Below are 18344 nucleotides of genomic sequence, written 5' to 3' on the forward strand. Positions count from 1 at the left end.
ATCATTCTGGTTTTTTTTTTTTTTAATCTTTTTTTTTTAAATTAAATGTTTATTGTTTAGATTATTACAGTTGTCCTTTTTCCCCCCATAGCTCCCCTCCATCCGGTTCCCACCCCACCCTCTGCCCTTACCACTCCCCCCACACTGTCCTCATCCATAGGTGTAGGATTTTTGTTCAGTCTCTTCCCACACCCCCCACACCCCTTTCCCCCCGAGAATAGTCAGTCCATTCCCTTTCTATGCCCCTGATTCTATTATATTCACCAGTTTATTCTGTTCATCAGATTATTTATTCACTTGATTTTTAGATTCACTTGTTGATAGATGTGTATTTGTTGTTCATAATTTGTATCTTTACCTTTTTCTTCTTCCTCCTCTTCTTAAAGGATACCTTTCAGCATTTCATATAATCCTGGTTTGGTGGTGATGAACCCCTTTAGCTTTTTCTTATCTGTGAAGTTCTTTATCTGACCTTCAATTCTGAATGATAGCTTTGCTGGGTAAAGTAATCTTGGTTGTAGGTTCTTGCTATTCATCACTTTGAATATTTCTTGCCACTCCCTTCTGGCCTGCATAGTTTCTGTTGAGAAATCAGCTGACAGTCGTATGGGTACTCCCTTATAGGTAATTACTGTCTTTCTCTTGCTGCTTTTAAGATTCTCTCTTTGTCTTTTGCTCTTGGCATTTTAATTATGATGTGTCTTGGTGTGGTCTTCTTTGGATTCATTTTGTTTGGGGTTCTCTGCACTTCCTGGACTTGTAAGTCTATTTCTTTCACCAGGTAGGGGAAATTTTCTGTCATTATTTCTTCAAATAGGTTTTCAATATTGCTCTCTCTCTTCTTCTGGCACCCCTATAATTCGGATGTTGGTATGCTTGAAGTTGTCCCAGAGGCTCCTTACACTATCTTGATATTTTTGGATTCTTTTTGCTTTTTGCTTTTCCGGCTGGGTGTTTTTGCTTCTTCGTATTTCAGATCTTTGACTTGATTCTTGCGATCCTCTAGTCTGCTGTTGGAACTCTGTATAATATTCTTTATTTCAGTCAGTGTATGCTTAATTTCTAGTTGGTCCTTTTTCATATCCTCGAAGGTCTCACTAGATTTCTTGAGGGTCTCACTAAATTTATTGGCGGTTTCTAGAAAATTCTTGAAAAACCTTATAAGAGTGGTTTTGAACTCTATATCCTGTAGTTTGCTTTCCTCCATTTCTGTCATTTGTGACCTGTTTCTTTGTCTCCGCATTTTTTATGCTTCCCTGTGTTGATAGAGTGGCTTTCTGTGTTAGGTGTCCTATAGGGCCGAGTGGCTCAGCCTCCCCAATTACTTGAGGTGGACACTCTTGGTGCACCCCTTTGTGGGCTTTGTGCACAGTCTTGTTGTAGTTAAGCCTTGATTGTTGTAGGTATCACTGGGAGGAATTGACCTCCAGGCCAATTGGCTGTGAGAATCAGCTGTGTCTGCAGTGGGAGAACTGTGCTGGAGAGAACTGTGTCTGCAGTGGGAGAACTGTGCTGGAGAACTGTGCTGGAGAACTTGCCTTCTGGGGCAAGACTTGCTTCAGTGGGGCTTTGGTGCTCACTGAGTCTGCCCCCTGAGTGTGTCCCTTATGGATCTGAGGAGTTGTAATCTGGATGGTCCCACTCTGACCACTGGGTACACTGGTTCTTGGATCTCTAAGGAGGTGTTAATTTAGCCTCTGCCTGAGACTACCTAGCAGGAGCTATGGAGAGATCTGCAGATTCCTCTTCTTTGTTTGGGGTTTGGAGGTGCCCAGATGAGGCCCAGCTGTGAAGTAATGTAACCTGCTGCTGTGGGGCCTTGGGCCTTCTTTTGGAAGTTCTGGGTCTCTCTGACCCAGCTGCAGTTTGTTAGGTAATTTTCAGATTGCAGAGGGCCAGGCCTTTCATATGCAAAAGCCTCTGCGCACAGCTTGGGTGGGGCGGGGTCTCAGGGAATCAACAGGGCAAAGCAAACAGCTATGGCTGATCCTCAGTCCTACCTAAGAGGCCCCGCGTCTCAGTGTCCCGGTAATCGCTGCCAGCACCTCTGAGAGAAAGCCGCCCTTGAGTTCTGACCGATGCCAGACAGTCCAGTTTCTCCCCATATGAGTCTGGGTCCCCAGAGACTCGCCTGGAACTGGAGTTCAGAGCAGTCGGGAGCTTGAGAATCCCTCCCAATTGAAAAAGACAACCGTGCCCTCAGTTGCCAGCCCTTTCCACTTGCGCCTCTGTACCTCTGCACTTTACTTCCGCACCTCTTCTGAGTCTCAGTGTGCTTTTCTCTTTCCGTCTAGTTGTAGAATTTCCACTCAGCCAGCCTTCCTGTGGTTCTGGATGATGTCTGTTTTATCTTTTAGTTGTATTTTTGAAGTGGTTGTTCGAGGCAGCAATTTCCTGTGTTTACTTATGCCGCCATCTTGGTTTCTCCAGGATCATTCTGTTTTAATGGCTGAATACAATTCCATTGTGTGTGTGTGTGTGTGTGTGTGTGTGTGTGTGTTGTATATCTATAGTATATAGTCTATATATACACACTGTTCTATATAATAAAAGAGAAACATGCAAATTAACTGTCCCTCCACTATGCTCAAGCCACGCCACAAACCACACCCACAAGCCAATCAGGAGCGAGTATGCAAATCAGCCCAACTAAGATGGTGGTGACCACGGAGCTGGAGCGAGCAGGAGGCTTGGGTTGCCCCCAGCGATGGAGGAAGCCAAGCTTCCCGCCTGCCCTGGCCAGCCCTCGGCTCCGCTCAAGGCTACAAAATTTCAATTATAGAAGATAAATAAATCCCAGAACAAAAGGAGAGGCTGGGAGCTTGGGTTGCCGGGGGGGGGTGGCCAGCCTGAAAACGGCCCTCAGCGCCTCACCCAGGCTGACCACACCCCCATGGGGTGAGGGTCCCCACTGGGGGGCTTGGCCAGCCTGCAAACAGCCATCAGCCTCTGACCCAGGCTGGCCAGGCACCCCAGTGGGAACCCCTACCCTGAAGGGGGTCTAGCCAGCCTGAAAACAGCCCTCAGACCCTCACCCAGGCTGGCCAGGCACCCCAGGTGGCCCCCTCACCCTGAAGGAACTGTGGCCGGCCTGCAAACAACCATTAGCCCCTCACCCAGGCTGTCCAGGTACACCAGCAGGACCCCCACCCTGATCCAGGACACCCTTCAGGGCAAACTAGCCAGCCCCCACCCGTGCACCAGGCCTCTATCCTATATAATAAAAGGGTATTATGCAAATTGACCCTAACAGCAGAACGACTGGGAATGACTGGTCACTATGACACACACTGACCACCAGGGAGCAGATGCTCAATGCAGGAGCTGTTTCCTGGTGGTCAGTGCACTCCCACACGGGGAAGTCTGCTCAGCCACAAGCCAGGCTGATGGCTGCCAGCACAGCAGTGGTGGCGGGAGCCTCTCCTGCTTCTTCAGCAGTGCTAAGGATGTCCGACTGCAGCTTAGGCCTGTTCCCCGCTGGCAGGTGGACATCCCCTGAGAGCCCCGGGCTCTGCCAGAGTGATGGCTGACTGCCAGCTTAGGCCCGATCCCCCGGGGAGCTGAGGGAACCCCCCCCCCCCCCGTGCACAAATTTTTGTGCACTAGTATATATATAATATATATACATACACTGTATACATACACGTTGTATGTACATGCACACCATATCTTCTTTACCCATTCACCCATGATGGGCACGTAGGTTGTCTCTGTATCTTAGCTATTGTAAATAATGCTGCAGTGAACATAGGGGTGCATTTCATCAGTCCGTCTGCCACACTGAGAGCCTAGGGAGGTTGGAGGGTCCCTTCACCAAGGTCATGCCTTTGCCTTACCAAGTCCTGAGCTCACAGTGATAGGAGTAGAAATAGCAGATCTTCCAGTGACCATCCAGTCCTTTGTGAATTGGTACAGCTTAATGTTAGAACCTATTCGCATTGCATAATGCCTTTACCCAAACTCTCCCCTCCTCCAGTTAACCAACCTAGGGTTAGCTATGATCCCTAGCACTTGTGACCATGAATACCCCTCTGTGCTATGTCCTGTCTGGACCTATGACTGACTTGACTGGGTGCCCAGAAGCTGGTTTGCCTGGGACTGGAAAGTCAAGGTGAGAAGCAGAGCAGCTAACCAGTGTCCGGGGTTTCCCAGAGGCAGAGTGCCTGCACACAGACAGGAACTAGGTGCCTCAGCCCTCAGGGGAGCAAACACCTCTGACTGCAAACTGCAGATCCTTTTCTGTTAATAGCAGCCGTCTGTGAAACTTTGTCAGAAAGTGGATTCTGAATGAATTTCAAATGCTAAACTAACAGATATTATTTAAAGGTCCTTCCTGCCTTTGATTCTGTCTTTTTTGTTACAGTCTTTCTTTTAGAAAATAATATAACAGTAGTACATGCTAGCCCAGGCCAGTTTGGCTCAGTTGCTTGGAGTGTTGTCCCATGCACCAAAGGGTTGTGGGTTCTATTCCCAGTCAGGGCACATACCTAGGGTTTGGATTCAATGGCAGGTCGGCAGGTAACCCATCAATATTCCTCTCTCTCACATTGATGTCTCTCTCTCTTTCTTCCCTCCTCCCCTCCCTCTCCTTCCCCTCTTAAGAAAAAATAGTACATGCTTATTGTGAAGAACTTAAAGCATATAAGGATGGATATAAAGCAAAAAATATCTCTCAAACCCTCAACTTTTCCTCTGAGTTTGGTATATATGTTTTTAAATACCTTCAGTTTCTATGTTTATGTGTGAATGTATATATATTTCTCTGTATCTCTCTCTCCAAATGAATAATACTATCATACTGTCTCCTAATTTGACTTTTTGTTTAAATATTTTAATACTTTATTTAAAAAAATATATTTTTATTGATTTCAGAGAGGAAGGGAGAGGGAGAGAGAATAATAGAAATATCAGTGATGAGAGAGAATCATTGATTGGCTGCCTCCTGCACCCCATACACTGGGCCCACAACCTGGGCATGTGCCCTGACCGGAAATTGAATCGTGATCTCCTGGTTTGTAGGTAGACATTCAACCACTGAGCCATGCCAGCCAGGCTATATTGTCATTTTCATAATTAAATCCTTTTTGCGATCTGGTTTTACTTTTCTAAATAATGGACAGCCTTAATAGTGAACATCATTGCAGTCTTGTATAATTTTATGTACTGATGTTTGTACAGTCGGACAATTTCTGTGTCCAAAGGAATGCCTTTTTAACATTTTGATGATTGTCGGTTTGTCCTTGGGCAAGTTTGCTGGCTTATGCCAGGAGTGTGTGTGAGGCCCTATGCTCCCAGCTTTGCTAGCAGGATAGACTCCGTGGATGTCAGAGTCAGACAGGCTTGGTCCCCTTAAGTAGGACCTTGTTTGATTGTGGCAAAGAGGCTGCTCATGTGATCAACTTCAACAGCTTCTTGCAGGAGCCAAAGTGAATGAATTAACCAAGCACCGCCAGACCGCCCTCCATCTCGCTGCCCAGCAGGACCTGCCCACCATCTGTTCGGTCCTCTTGGAGAATGGAGTGGACTTTGCTGCTGTGGATGAGAATGGAAATAATGGTAATTCCCAGTCATTCCCTTTTGTCCGGTGCTGAGTGCCTTAAGCAGTCCCTCCATTCTAGGGGTGGAGGTACCCTGCACTCTTGGGTCTGCTCCCCCTCAGGGAGGCTGGCTTTCATAGAAGCAGAGCATGGCAGGGAAGGCTCTGAGCCAGGCATCCAACATGCCACTGTCCAGGCTCTGAGCAGCCTATGATCTGAATGGTGACCCCTGAAGCCAAAAGTGGCTTCTTAGGAAACCATTAAAGCTCATTTTTGGGTAACTGTGGAAGCAGAAAGCAAAGTCTTGTAAGGTTGCATTTATGGCTCATTCTTGGGGGTGGTGAAGACTGGAAAGGATATAAGTGGACCGCGGCTGCTCTGTCTGCGTCCCTTTTAGAGCAAGGTTTGTGAGGGTGAGGAGCAGTCAAGATTTCCTGTGTGTGCTTCTGGGCTTGCACAGTAAGAGGCTCTATTCCCTAGCTCTTCATCTCGCTGTCATGCACGGTCGACTCAACAACATCCGGGTCCTCCTGACTGAGTGCACCGTGGACGCCGAAGCCTTTAACCTAAGGTGAGTGTGCGGTGAGTGTGTGTGGTCCAGAGCAGAGGCCAGTGCGTCACATGCCTGGCTGCCCCTTGAAGCTGGTGGTCACTGGTGCCTCGCATTAGCCCCACACACACGCTGCAGAACTGGCCACTGTGGCACTGGACCAGGCTTTGGTACCCTGGAATTTTTCTTTTTGAAGAATACTTTTTAGAAAAACTTTTATGACCTACTAGAGGCCTTGTGCACGAAAATTCGTGCACTCAAAGGGTCCCTCAGCCTGGCCTGCACCCTCTCACAGTCTGGGAACCCTCAGGGGATGTCTTACTGACAGTTTAGGCCCGCTCCCCCTAGTGAGGAGTGGGCCTAAGCTGCAGTCTGGCCTCCCTCTGCAGGAGGCGACCAGGTAGCTGATCAGGGGACAGTGCTGGTCGGCGCAGCCCCGCGCCCCCTTCCCTTGCCCCTCCACCATCGCTGGTCGCTGCCACTTCCCCCCACCATTGCTGTCCCCTCCCTCTGCCTGCTGGCCCATGCCTTGGCTGTCCTGATGCCGCCTGCTCACCGGCCCATCCCCCCGCCTACTGGTCAATTTGCATATTATGCTTTTATTATATAGGATTATGTGTTTTTTTATTTGTCCAGCATCACAGAGTTCAGAAAATCTCATTTCTTTTCTGGATGATGGCTGTGGCAGATACATACCTAACTTTTCCGCTTGTTTTGTCAGAGGCCAGTCGCCACTGCACATTTTGGGACAATATGGCAAAGAGAATGCAGCAGCCATCTTTGATCTCTTCTTAGAGTGCATGCCTGAGTATCCTCTCGATAAACCGGATGCAGAAGGAAACACGGGTATGTAATGAGCTGTTTGTGTGTCCTGTCTCCTGTATTCCTTGCTTCCTGGAAAAACGAGAGCCCAGGCACACATGTCGCTGTGTAAGTGCTTTCAGTCCAGTGCACTCCTGCTGGGCTCTGAGCATCTGTCACAGACCCCGGCCTTGGATTGGGCAGTGTCTGACTTGAGGCACAGCACATGATGTGTGTCTGCTTATCTAGTGCTCCACAGCCATACCCTTGTCCAAACAGGCCTGCCCACTTGTTTTTGTTGCCCTCATGTACCTCTAAGATATCTAGGCAACAATGGCCCTTCCCAAGCTCCCATATACCAGGAGAGAAATAAAATATAAGCACCTCACAGATGCTTCAGAAGGAGGAAGTGGGCTACACAATTGTTGACATGCTTTGGGAACGCGGCAAGTTATATACAGATAAGGGCTGATGTCTTATTGAGGGGGTTTGAAAATAGGCCTCTCTAATGGTGTTGCTCTAGCTACGAACAGTCGCTGTATTAATTTGTGTAGCTTTCATAGTTTTTAAAAATATACATATACCTTGACATTCATTTTCTTGTTGAACACCCACAACAATGCTATAAGATAAGCAGTACAGTGTGTCCCCATTTTCAAGTAAGGAAACGACGATGAAACCCAAATCTCTCCTTCCCAGTGCAGGGCTCTCTGAGCATTTCCTGCTGATGTGTCCCATTCATTGCCCTCAGGCCAGACAGCGCCTCCACGGCGTTGGCACAATGCATCACCAGGGGTGTCCTGAACCTTAGCACGGGACCACATATCTTGTCACCAGTCCCTGGCCCTGGGGAGAGTTCTTGGCCTTGATCCACAGCGTTGATTTTAAGCCGGCAGTGGTGAGCCTGAGCTTCCGAGGAGCCAGCCCTGGGAGTGAGCTGCTGGGCCCAGCACCTGCTCTGGGGAGCACCGTCTTCCAGGAGCAGGAAACAGGCAGGCAGGCACTGAAGTACACGGCAGACCTGGCTACAGATACCTCGCTGTCATATTCCAGCAGGCAATTCTGGGTAAACTTTGCAAGTTCTCTCTGCCCATTTCTTCACTTCAGATAAAAACCCTTATCTTACTGGATTATTGAGAGAATTAAGTGAAAGAATTTAAGTGTCTGGAAAGGTAAGTGAAGGGGAGCTACAATTAGCTGTAATTGTTAGTAAAAAGGGCCAGCAGGAAGGCCCGGCCAGAGCCTGGTTCCACTGGGCCTGCGCCTGCACCGAAGAAGGGCTCCAGGGGGTGGAAGAACTTTCTGGAATATGTTTCCCACACGGACGTTTTTCTGCCTGTGTGCCTGCCTCACGGGTCTTTAGATTCAGTTACATTGTGTGAAAGAGCTTTGTCCTCCTGGTGTTTCATGCCAGGGGAAGGCGGCGGAGACAGTGTGTGCTTTTCCATCAGTGTCTGTCCCCCTTTAGTTCCCGCAGCCAAAGCTCCGAATGGGCAGGGGGGTGTCCCTGGAGCTGGAGCTGCGCTGGCGTCCCCTGGCTCAGGGCCGGGTCCTCGGTGAGGGTCTCACTAGCCACAGGCTTCCTCTGTCCCAATGGGGCTGTCCTCCTTCAGCTGCCCTCTGCCAGCCCTTTGGGAAGTAGCCCTACTGTGTTTTGTTTTCCAGTGCTGCTGCTAGCATACATGAAGGGGAATGCCAACTTGTGCCGAGCCATCGTCCGATCTGGGGCTCGCCTCGGGGTGAATAATAACCAAGGAGTCAACATTTTCAACTACCAGGTTGCCACCAAGCAACTCCTGTTCAGACTGTTAGGTGAGTGGCCTACTTCCCGCCCTTGCCCTGCGAGCACAGTGCAGTGCTGAGACTAGACGTATTGGGGAACTGTGCGTTCCTAACGACTGGTTCCTGAACAAGCTGTTTTCCGGGCACCGTGCAGGACTTTGTGTGCATGCCATGAGGGCCTTCGGGCCACGGGGGGAGGGTCACCATTAGTCTCTTTCAGTGCTCGCCTTGGGGCCCCTGTTGGTTTCCCACTCCCCTTGCTGCTGCTAGAGCTCCCTAAGCTCCAGGCAGGTCCCCCTTCCATGGGTCCTGGCTGCTCATCAGCACCTTCATCCTTCGGCTGATTCAGACTCTGCCTCCTTCAGAGTAGCTTCTGCTTTAGCCCCACTCACTCTCCATTCTCTGTTTCTGTTTCCTTCTGTGAAGAGGAGCTCTTCACTCTTGATTCTTCAATACTTGTTCTTCTCCATTGACGAGGCAGAGAGAATCAGAATGCTTCAAGTGCCTGCAGGTCACTGTGCTGTCGTCACCCACAATGGACACAGCACGGGGTTATTAGCCCCATAGTATGGGCAGAGGAATGAGCTCAGAAATATTTAGTAGCCCGGCTGCCGTGGCTCAGTGGTTGAGCAGCGACCTATGAACCAGGAGGTCGGGGTTTGATTCCTGGTCAGGGCACATGCCTGGGTTGCTGGCTCGATTCCCAGTAGGGGGCATGCAGGAGGCAACTGATCAATGGTTCTTTCTCATCATTGATATTTCTCTCTCTCTCTCTCTCCCCCTTTCTCTTCCTCTCTGAAATCAACTATATACATATATATATATATATATATATATGGTTTTTTTTTAAAGAAATGTTTATTAGCTATCCGTTTTGATGTAAGTGATTTACCCAAGGTCACAAAGCTGATGTGTAGCAGAGCCAGTGCTGAAGCTGTGTTTCTGTGATGCCTGGTCTACTGTTTGCATGCACTTGGTTGGCCTTTTAAGAGCTCAGAATAGGAGCCTAATGCAGTGCTGGCGTGTAGAGGTGCTTGATAATGAGTGATTCGGGTGCTGCCTCCTCCCTGGGCACTCAGTCTACTGTGTACAAAGTACTCAGGCAGAGCCTGGCGTACAGCTAGTGACCACTAAATGAATACTCATGATTGTTGCTGTTATCTACACTGATAACCCCCAACCCAAATGCTCCACAGCCTCTGCAAACCCAAGACCAAACCCCTCACTGTCTCCTTCCTGCTCCCCGCCCCCCCCCTCACTCCCTGCTGCTGTTTACTCTTCTTAGAGTGCATGCCTGACCCTACAGATCCTTCGCACTCAGTGTCTCTTATCTTGGTCTCCTCCTCGCTGTTCCCCTTACCACGTGGTCCCTGCCGGTGTTTCTAGCTGTGGTCTCTGCTCTCTCCTCACTGTGCCTTACACTGCAGCCATGCGTTTCCCCACAAACACTGCAGTGTCGCTCCCTGGATACCGTTTCCTTCTCCCCAGCCTGCCTGGTGGTGCTGGGTCTCCATATTCTCCTCTGTGAAGGCTCCCTGACCCAGTTCGAGTGTGTGCTCCTTCGTCCCTCGGTCACTCCGCAGTGCGTTGTTTACTGTTTCCCTGCTCCTTCTGGAGCTCCGCATCTTGCCTGGCACAGTTGCTGTCTGACAGGAGCATCTCCTGCCTGTGTTACAGATATGCTGTCCAAGGAGCCGCCCTGGTGTGACGGCTCCAACTGCTACGAGTGCACTGCCAAGTTTGGAGTCACGACTCGCAAACACCACTGGTGAGACCCTGGCCAGAGAGGAGGGGACTCCTGCTATTGCCACTGCTTCTGCCTTTTTCCATAAGCCATGACCTTGCCAGGGCCCTGCACTCTCCTGGGCAAAACTTGACCCAAAGGAGGGATGTGAGGGCAGGACTGCATCCCTGTATTGATACAGGGAGGGCAGGGGAACTCAGACCACTGTCTTTCCTGCTGAGTGTTGGGCTCCCAGGTCCCAGGGAGCCTGCCTGGCCTGTGTCGCCTTTGCCAGGCTCTCTGCTTGTAGCAGAGCTGAGCCAAGTTACTGCCTCCTGGAAGGTGTGCTTCCCAAGAATGAGGGGCTATTTCCAAACAGCGAGATGGTTCTTTGGCTGTTTGTTGCCGAGTCTCTCTTGATTGTTAAAGAAAGAGCCTTCTCCAGAATCACTGTAACTTAACAATTGGATGGAAATTTGTTTTCATGGACGAAAGTTATACGTGCTTTGGTAGAATTTGGCTGGCAGTGTGGCTGTCCCCTGCTCCTCAATACCCCCCCTCACACTTCCTTTCTTTGCTTCCACAGTCGTCACTGCGGACGTCTTCTCTGCCATAAATGTTCGACCAAGGAGATTCCCATTATAAAGTTTGATCTGAACAAGCCTGTGCGAGTTTGCAACATTTGCTTTGATGTACTGACTCTGGGCGGGGTCTCTTAGTGAGCCCCCAGGAGGGTCCGGGCCACCTCCCCAGTCTCTTCCCAGCAGCTGCTCTGCTCACCAGGCTGACCCCAGAGCAGGAGCTGGCCAGCGTCTCCCTACGGCAATAGACTGGAACGAACAATTAAGGACCATGTGTGATAGATCCCATTTCAGGTGACTCTGTATGATTGTCCGTGTGACTGTGATCGAGTTCACTAGGTGTCTGACTAATTGGACCAGGCCATGAGCCTAAGTGGTAAATGTGATAGGAAGTAGACCCATTCTGCTAGCAGCATACAAGAACACTTTGAGAACCATTCTCCCTTCCGGTAGCCTAGTGTCCATCTCAGAGCGCGCACGCAGCCTTCCTGCCTGGGCGACTCACGGTCAGCTGCTCCAGGAGCGCTGGCCTTACTCTAGGGTAAGTGGCTTTGGACGTTCCTGCACAGTGTTTTCATAAAGATTACAGGATCCTCTTGCCCTGAAGTCTTTTTCTTTTCTTTTTTTTTTTTTAAAGCTAAGCTGTATTTATAGTGAGCTACCCCTTTTTAAAAAGGTGAAATCTTTCTAAACAGGGTTCACAATGAGAGCTGAGAAACCGTGGCCTTAACAGCTGAAAGCTTTACCAGTATTCATGCTACTCGGGTGTCAGCAGTGCAGTTTGGGCTTGGCACCTCCTAGCAGCCATCTCCTCTCTCATCTTGCTGTGTCCTGTCTGTGGAGTCCTCACTCTGCCACTAGGGAGTGGCGGAGGAAATGCACTTTTATTGTGCTGCACTTTTTATATAGCTGCATTATTGGTGATTCCAATTTTAAAATCCATATTCAAAAAATACACCCATGCATCAGTGATTCTAGTGATCAGCTTTGACTGGACCTCTGCTCACACTAAGTCTTAAAGGGAAACTCCTGCAGAGTACCTTTTGGAGCAAGAGTCACAGAGGCCAGGGGATGAGATGGGGCTCTCCAGCCTCAGGTGGAAGGACCCACCTCCTCGACCTGAGTGCCTCTTGCTGAGACTGCCCTGGTTACGCTGTGAATGCTGTTGGTCCCAGGCCCCAGTTCTGTGTAGCTCACCATGCCCCATAGGAGCCCACAGCTGAAGGCCCTGGCCAGGCGTGTGTTACCTGGTTTTGGAAGGCGCTGGCTTGGATGCTGAATTGGGCCAGAGCTTATTGGGCCTTAGTCTCTGCTTTACATGTATTAACCCTGAGGTGTTAAACATCTTTTCAGGGTTTGGCCAGTTTTTTAAAAAGTACTCATTTAGAGAGAACCCTTTATTTACCACTGCTGAAAAAACAAAAGACAACTCTGAGATGAACAATATGTGTTACAGTTACACTCAGAGATTAACAATCTCAATCATACATACTGATTTTTCAGACATTTAATAACCACTACATTTTTTTGCATTAATGAAGTATGGATATATGTGTAAAGGGACTAAATATTTTTTGCATCAGCCTGCTTGTTTGTTTGTTTTGGATAGTGGTATGTCCTCTATGTTGCTGTAGATTTATACATTCGATTACTTAAATGTGTGTGTAAATGAGCAGATAAATCAGTGCTACTTTTTTTAATATTTCTGTGATTTATAAGATACATATGCTTTCTATGTTAATATGAGCTTGTGCACAATGTTTAAAAGAAAAATTAGAAGAGTTGGGGACTAAAAGTCTGTGACATGTTTCATATAGAATTTTTATAGAAAAACAACGAGTGTTGGCAAACATGTGACCATGTGAGGCATGGGGTCAGTTTCCATTTTCTGTGCCTGAGAGGGCCACAAGGAGGTAGGGCGCAATTGGCTTCTTTCATTGTAAAGTGAGATAGTTATGCTCCAGGTATGAATTGAGGTGGTTGGTCCTTTTTACTTGTTTTAACATTCATGGTGGAGAGAGGAGGATGGGAATTCAGTCAGAGATGAGACTGACTGTCCTTCCCCTGCCCTACCATACCAATTTCAATAACAATATTGCCTCTAATTGCACTTAAAATCATGTTTAGAATATGTTGAGTCTAGGGATAGCTATGGTACTGAGCAGCCGTGGGTCAGGGGAACATTTTGTGAGTCTTGCAGGCCTAGGAAAAGCACCCTTCCCCAGACTAGGACATCTCCCTGACCATGCCAACCGTCACTGGGCTCTGCTCTGCGGGTCCCTTGAGTGGCGGCTGCCTGGTGGGCCTGTCCCATTCACTGCCTGGCAGGGACCTGACCCCTCTCAGTCTCCTTTGTGTTCTCCAAGATGACAAGACTTGGCCACAGAACTCACTGGCTGTTCCTGTTAAATTTAATTCGTAACTTAAATACTAGTAGCAAAAATTAAATTTTATTCATTTAGAAAGTTGCCAATTGTAAATGAGTAGAACAGGAATAAACTTTACTGAGGTATAATTTGCTGCATCAATCAACATTGTTCTGCTGACTTAGCTTTTAACTGCCTCTTGCTCATCACCAGATTTATTATACAGTGTGTTCTTAACAGTTGTTTTTAAAGATGATGGTACAAACCATGTGCTATATAGGAATCCAATGCCTAAACTAACTTGCTATGATCCTCTAAGACAGAAATTTCGCACAAACTTAAGTGCCTACACGTAGGACTTTTTAATTTTCAGTTATGTTTTTAGTGGTGTCTCATTGAATGATGTATTAGGACGTGTGTTCCATCTGGAGTTTGTTGCCTATGCACTGTCAACCCCAATGACCAATGTAGTCGAGGCTGGATTAGATTGCTCAGTTCACCTGCCATGTTCTAAGAGTGGGGTCCCTGTGACTGTTAGTCCTCTACCTCAGAGCCCTGAGTCATTTCTGACCGCCCTGTTCAGCTTCCTCACTCTTCTCCCTGAATGGGGTCCCTGCATGGAACTCAGCGTGCTTGTGGGATCTCCACCACTCCCAACTCATGTCTCCATCTGCTGTATTGAACTGTATTGTGCTAATCTTATCTACAGGCATGAAGTGGAGGGAAAGTCTTGAGAGGGGAGAGCCTTGATCTCCAGGTAGGTTTCTTTAATCTGGAGAAAAAGAACACTGTGGAACTACGTAATGTTTAGACATGAAAGGCAAAGTAATCCCCCAGTGACAGCCTGAGCAGTTAAATGTAACTCCCACCAACAGAGCCACTTGGAGTCCACAGGTGGAAACTGAAAGAGCTCCTGCAACAAGCTTTCTTCCAGGACCTGGGATTGCTTCTCTCAGGACAAGCCCGGAAGATCTGGGCACTGCAAGCCCATCCCCTCCTAATCTGAAGCAGCAAAGCTCCCACTCCCAGCTGGGGAGAGGGGGTGGCAGAGAGGAAACAACTTCCAAAGAGGTTTGGAAGCCACATTCTCCTTTTATGGAAGAAATTTAGTGAAGAGCTGACCATTTGATAAGATATTACTAAACACTTATTAAATTCCCAGAAGTAATCATAGATGCCTTAAAGACATTTTTTGGAAGATCATTGCCTGTATATTTCCTTTTTTGTGTGGCATAAATAATGTATTAACCTGTTACAATTGACAACATTGGTTTTCTGTAGCCAGGAAGTCTCAAGTTGGCAGACTGCTTGACTTAATGGCTTGTCCTTTCTTGGCAGATGTGTAGAGTTGGCTGTTACCAAGGGAGAGGGCAGTAACTGGGCAGAAACTGTAGCCACACATTTGGGTCGATCACCTTGGCTTTCAAGCCGTTGGGGTGCTGTTCAGTGTGGGGTGATGGCATCATATCAGACCATGGCGCTTATCAGCATTGTTTCTTTGGAGTCCGTGTATGGAATGTATTTTTCAAATATTGATATTTGCATTTTCTGTAACAATTCCTTATAATAAAATGAGGTAAAATTGTGCATTTAAGGTGGAAACTTTAATAAGACATTTGTAGTTACTTTTAATGCATAGTACCAATAAGCATTAAAAACAAACACATTTTTAAAATTCCTGACATATGAATAAATTTCTTTAACAGTTACCCTCTAGGAAACTAAATTTCTAGCACTTTTCAGAAACACGTTGTTGGAGGCAGTCAAAAAGTAGCTATTTTAGGCCTAATGACCAGCTGCCTGGATTTACTGTGCTCTTGGTTGAGCTTCAGCCCATGGCAATGTGTGTGGTCACAGCTGCAGCCTCTGTCACCTAACCCCACTGGCATTCTCCAACGGACTGGAAATTCCCCCTGGCTCCATTACTGAGGAGCAGCAACTCAAGACGATCCACGCGTGGCGAGGTTTCTGCTGGTCCTGAGCTGAGGGGAGGACTGACACTGGTTTGATGGAATACTAAGGAAGGGTTAGGTCTTGCATATTAAAACCTAGTGACCTGCAGCACCGTGTAGGACGTGTACAAATCTAGTAGCTCATAGGGCCTCACACTCCCTTGAATTAATGTTCTCCCTTTCTTTACCTGTCTCCCATTTTGCTTATCCTTATTTCGGACCACCTGTGGTGAGATACCTCATTCTCTGGTGGCTTTTCTGACAGTTAATAGGAACTGTTAAGTGCTCCCAAGTAACCCTACTAGCCGCCCTTGAGGTGAACACTGGTCATACTATGTCATTATGTGGATACAAACAGGAACCAGGTATGTATCCAGTTTCCCCCATTTTTGCCCAGCCAGGTCAGAGCACTGGCTTTTGTTCTGCTTTCTCATTGTTCGCGGACAATATTGGGCAAATGCCGTAAGTGCTGTGCCCTGGTGTCTGGACCTGTAAAAGGGAAGTGACCGAGGTCCTTGTTAGCTTACAGGCTATCTGGAGGAAAGTGATCAATAGTGTCCTTCCTCTTGGGCAAGTAGAGCTGGTGTGCACACCGGGAGTCCCCTGCAGTGAGGGCTGGTGGGAGCAGTGTCTGCTGCGTACTTGCAGGAATCTGGGGGCTCTGGCAGTAAGAGGTGCTCTCGGGGGTGGGGGTTCAGCCCAGGGTGATCCTGAGGGACACTGCAGATCTCGGGACAGAGACAGGCCCCAGCCTGTCTGAGGATCTGTCAGATCACAGCTTGTCCCGGAGCTAAGCAAGCAAGGGATGTGGTGATGGTCTGATATGGCTCCCTTTGCTGCACAGTCATGCAGTGGCAAAGCTGTGACCCAAAAGGCTGGGCTCTTCACTCTTAACTTTGTGTTTATAGAAAACTGCAATCTCAATTCAAAGGCAGATACTACATTTCCTTCAGCATGTTGGGGGCAGTTGCCCCACCTGTGCTTTAACACTGCCCAGTGGCAGAGGGAGCGACTTGGTCAAACACTCATTCGGCTCTGCCACCCCATGACTGCTGTAACTGTTAGCAGGTGGGGGCAGATGGATGCCCCTTTTCTGGTCCATAAAATGAGGCCCTCTCTGGGCTGGCCTAGAGGTTAAATGAGAACAGATAAAGTTTCCTGCCCAGCATAGTTGCCCAACGTGTATTAGTTTTCTTCTCCATTTCCCTCTGCCAGCAGGTCTTAATTGCCTGAGCTGAACTTTCTGTGGCTTTCATCTGAGGGACTCCTTCCTCCTCCCTAAGTTTGCCCAGGACCACCTCTCTGGAGAGAGAAGGGAGAGGCATTTCCAGTAACCACCCACCTCCCATGGCTAAGCCCTTCGGACCGTTAAAATGACAGCCTGCTCTTGCTGAATCCTTTGAAGGTCCATCCCCCCCACCCCCTCACCCCCACACACACTATCCCTATATTTCTACCATACTGTAAGCTCCTTGCGGCCAGGAACCTGGCTTTCCTCCCATCCTCCCCTCCCTGGCACAGGGATGTTTGGCAAATATTTGTTGAATGACTTAAGGACAACCAGCGCAGTGGCAGTGACTAGTTCCCAGTTAGCTTGGAGTTGAGATTCCTCAGGGGCTGAATGGGATGCAGAGCAAGGAAGGTCCTAACCTCAGCTGTCTGCTCCTGCTCCAGGGAGGGCAGTGACATGCCAAACTGCGGGAGTGAAAACAGCACAGTCAGGACGAGAACCCTGAGTCCGAGGCTCAGCTCCACGACTTTGTGCCCTTAGGAAGTTTTGGACCTTAGCTGCCTCCTCTCCAGAACGAGCTAATGGCACACATACCACGTGCTCCAGGAACTGTGGCTATAGGGGTACCGAACCCAGTAGCCTTGGTCCCTGTTCTCAGCCTGCAGTTCAGAGTGAGAGGCTGAAAGGAAATCATGGTTACAGAACAGATTTGTTATCTGAGAAGTGAGCACATGGGACCTGTGTTGTGGGAACAGGTGCACCTAAATCCAGCTGGTGGGCCAAGGGTTGATGAAGGCTCCCAAGAGGTGCTGTTGAGCTGTATTTTTAAGAGATAAGGGACAAATTGAGCGGAGGAAGAGGTACTCCAGGGGGAAGGCGTTGTGGGCACATGCAGCGAGTGGAGGATGTAGGGTGTGGGGAGGGGCTGGGGGAGAAGATGAAGACTGGATGCCAGAAAGGAGGAGTTGAGGTGCCTATAGAGTTGCTCGGGAAGGCATCTGGACTAGATCCAAGGCGTGAGAAGAGCTCGTGGGAAGGGGTTCATGGGGAGGCAGCTTTTAAGGAATGGGGCCATGGGACGGAGCAACACTGGAGTTACCTGCTGTTGATCAGGGAAGGGCAGGAGCCAGGCGAATGGGGGCCGAGGAGCGAAGACAGTGAGTACCTGCAGCTTTTTCAGAGGCTTATCTATGGCAGGAATAGATAAGGGCCACAGAAGAGTGCGCTCTTCCGGCCTTAGGCAGGGAGAGGTTAAAGGTACAGGAAGGGCAGGTGAGGAAGATCCTGGGGTGGGAAAATGAGTCAAGAGCAGAGTCCGGTGTAAGGAGCAGGTGTGGCCACAAGGGCAGTGAACCATGAGACTGCCCTTGTAGGGGAGGCAGCCTCCATTTTCTAGTCAGTGAATCTGGAAAGCTATTTAGTGAGATTAATTATAAACGAAAGAAAGGAAGAATAGAGGATGTTTAAAATAAGAGTTGAATCCAGCTGATGTGGCTCAGTGGTTGACCCATGAACCAAGAGGTCACTAGTTCAATTCCTGGTCAGGGCACATGCCCAGGTTTCAGACTCAATCCCCCGTAGGGGGCATGCAGGAGGCAGCTATCAATGTTAATTTCTCATCGATGTTTCTATCTCTATCTCTCTCCCTCTCAAATCAATTTAAACATATTTAAAAAAAAAAAAAAAAGAGTTGAGGAGGTTGGGAAAGGAGTGGAGGTGAAGGCTCGGATGAGGAGAAACCATGTCTAATAGCACCAGGCTTTATTGCCTTATCTAGGAGGTAGAAACACTCCTTGCCCCTGTCTACTCAACAAGAATCCA

At 48.5% G+C, this 18344-nt stretch overlaps 1 protein-coding gene across 13 annotated transcripts in view; it reads left to right on the forward strand.

Annotated features, from left to right (window-relative positions):
* The window catches only part of ANKFY1 (ankyrin repeat and FYVE domain containing 1), a 69399-nt gene extending 54384 nt beyond the window's left edge, over positions 1–15015 (forward strand). For 7 of the 13 annotated variants that reach the window (XM_036341264.1, XM_036341267.1, XM_036341265.1 and 4 more), the window contains 6 exons: positions 5409–5556; positions 6018–6108; positions 6809–6933; positions 8554–8700; positions 10348–10438; positions 10980–14948. In XM_036341264.1, coding sequence (XP_036197157.1) covers positions 5409–5556; positions 6018–6108; positions 6809–6933; positions 8554–8700; positions 10348–10438; positions 10980–11112 — 735 coding nt within the window. In that variant the 3' untranslated portion in view covers positions 11113–14948. Of the gene's footprint in view, positions 1–5408; positions 5557–6017; positions 6109–6808; positions 6934–7587; positions 7747–7777; positions 7955–8553; positions 8701–10347; positions 10439–10979 lie in introns of those variants that run through there. The other 6 variants (XR_004972952.1, XR_004972953.1, XM_036341268.1 and 3 more) reach the window with 6 other exon arrangements.
* The last annotated feature ends 3329 nt before the right edge of the window (positions 15016–18344 follow it).

Source organism: Myotis myotis, unplaced genomic scaffold (genome assembly GCF_014108235.1).
Source record: "Myotis myotis isolate mMyoMyo1 unplaced genomic scaffold, mMyoMyo1.p scaffold_m19_p_17, whole genome shotgun sequence".
Lineage (NCBI taxonomy): Eukaryota > Metazoa > Chordata > Mammalia > Chiroptera > Vespertilionidae > Myotis > Myotis myotis.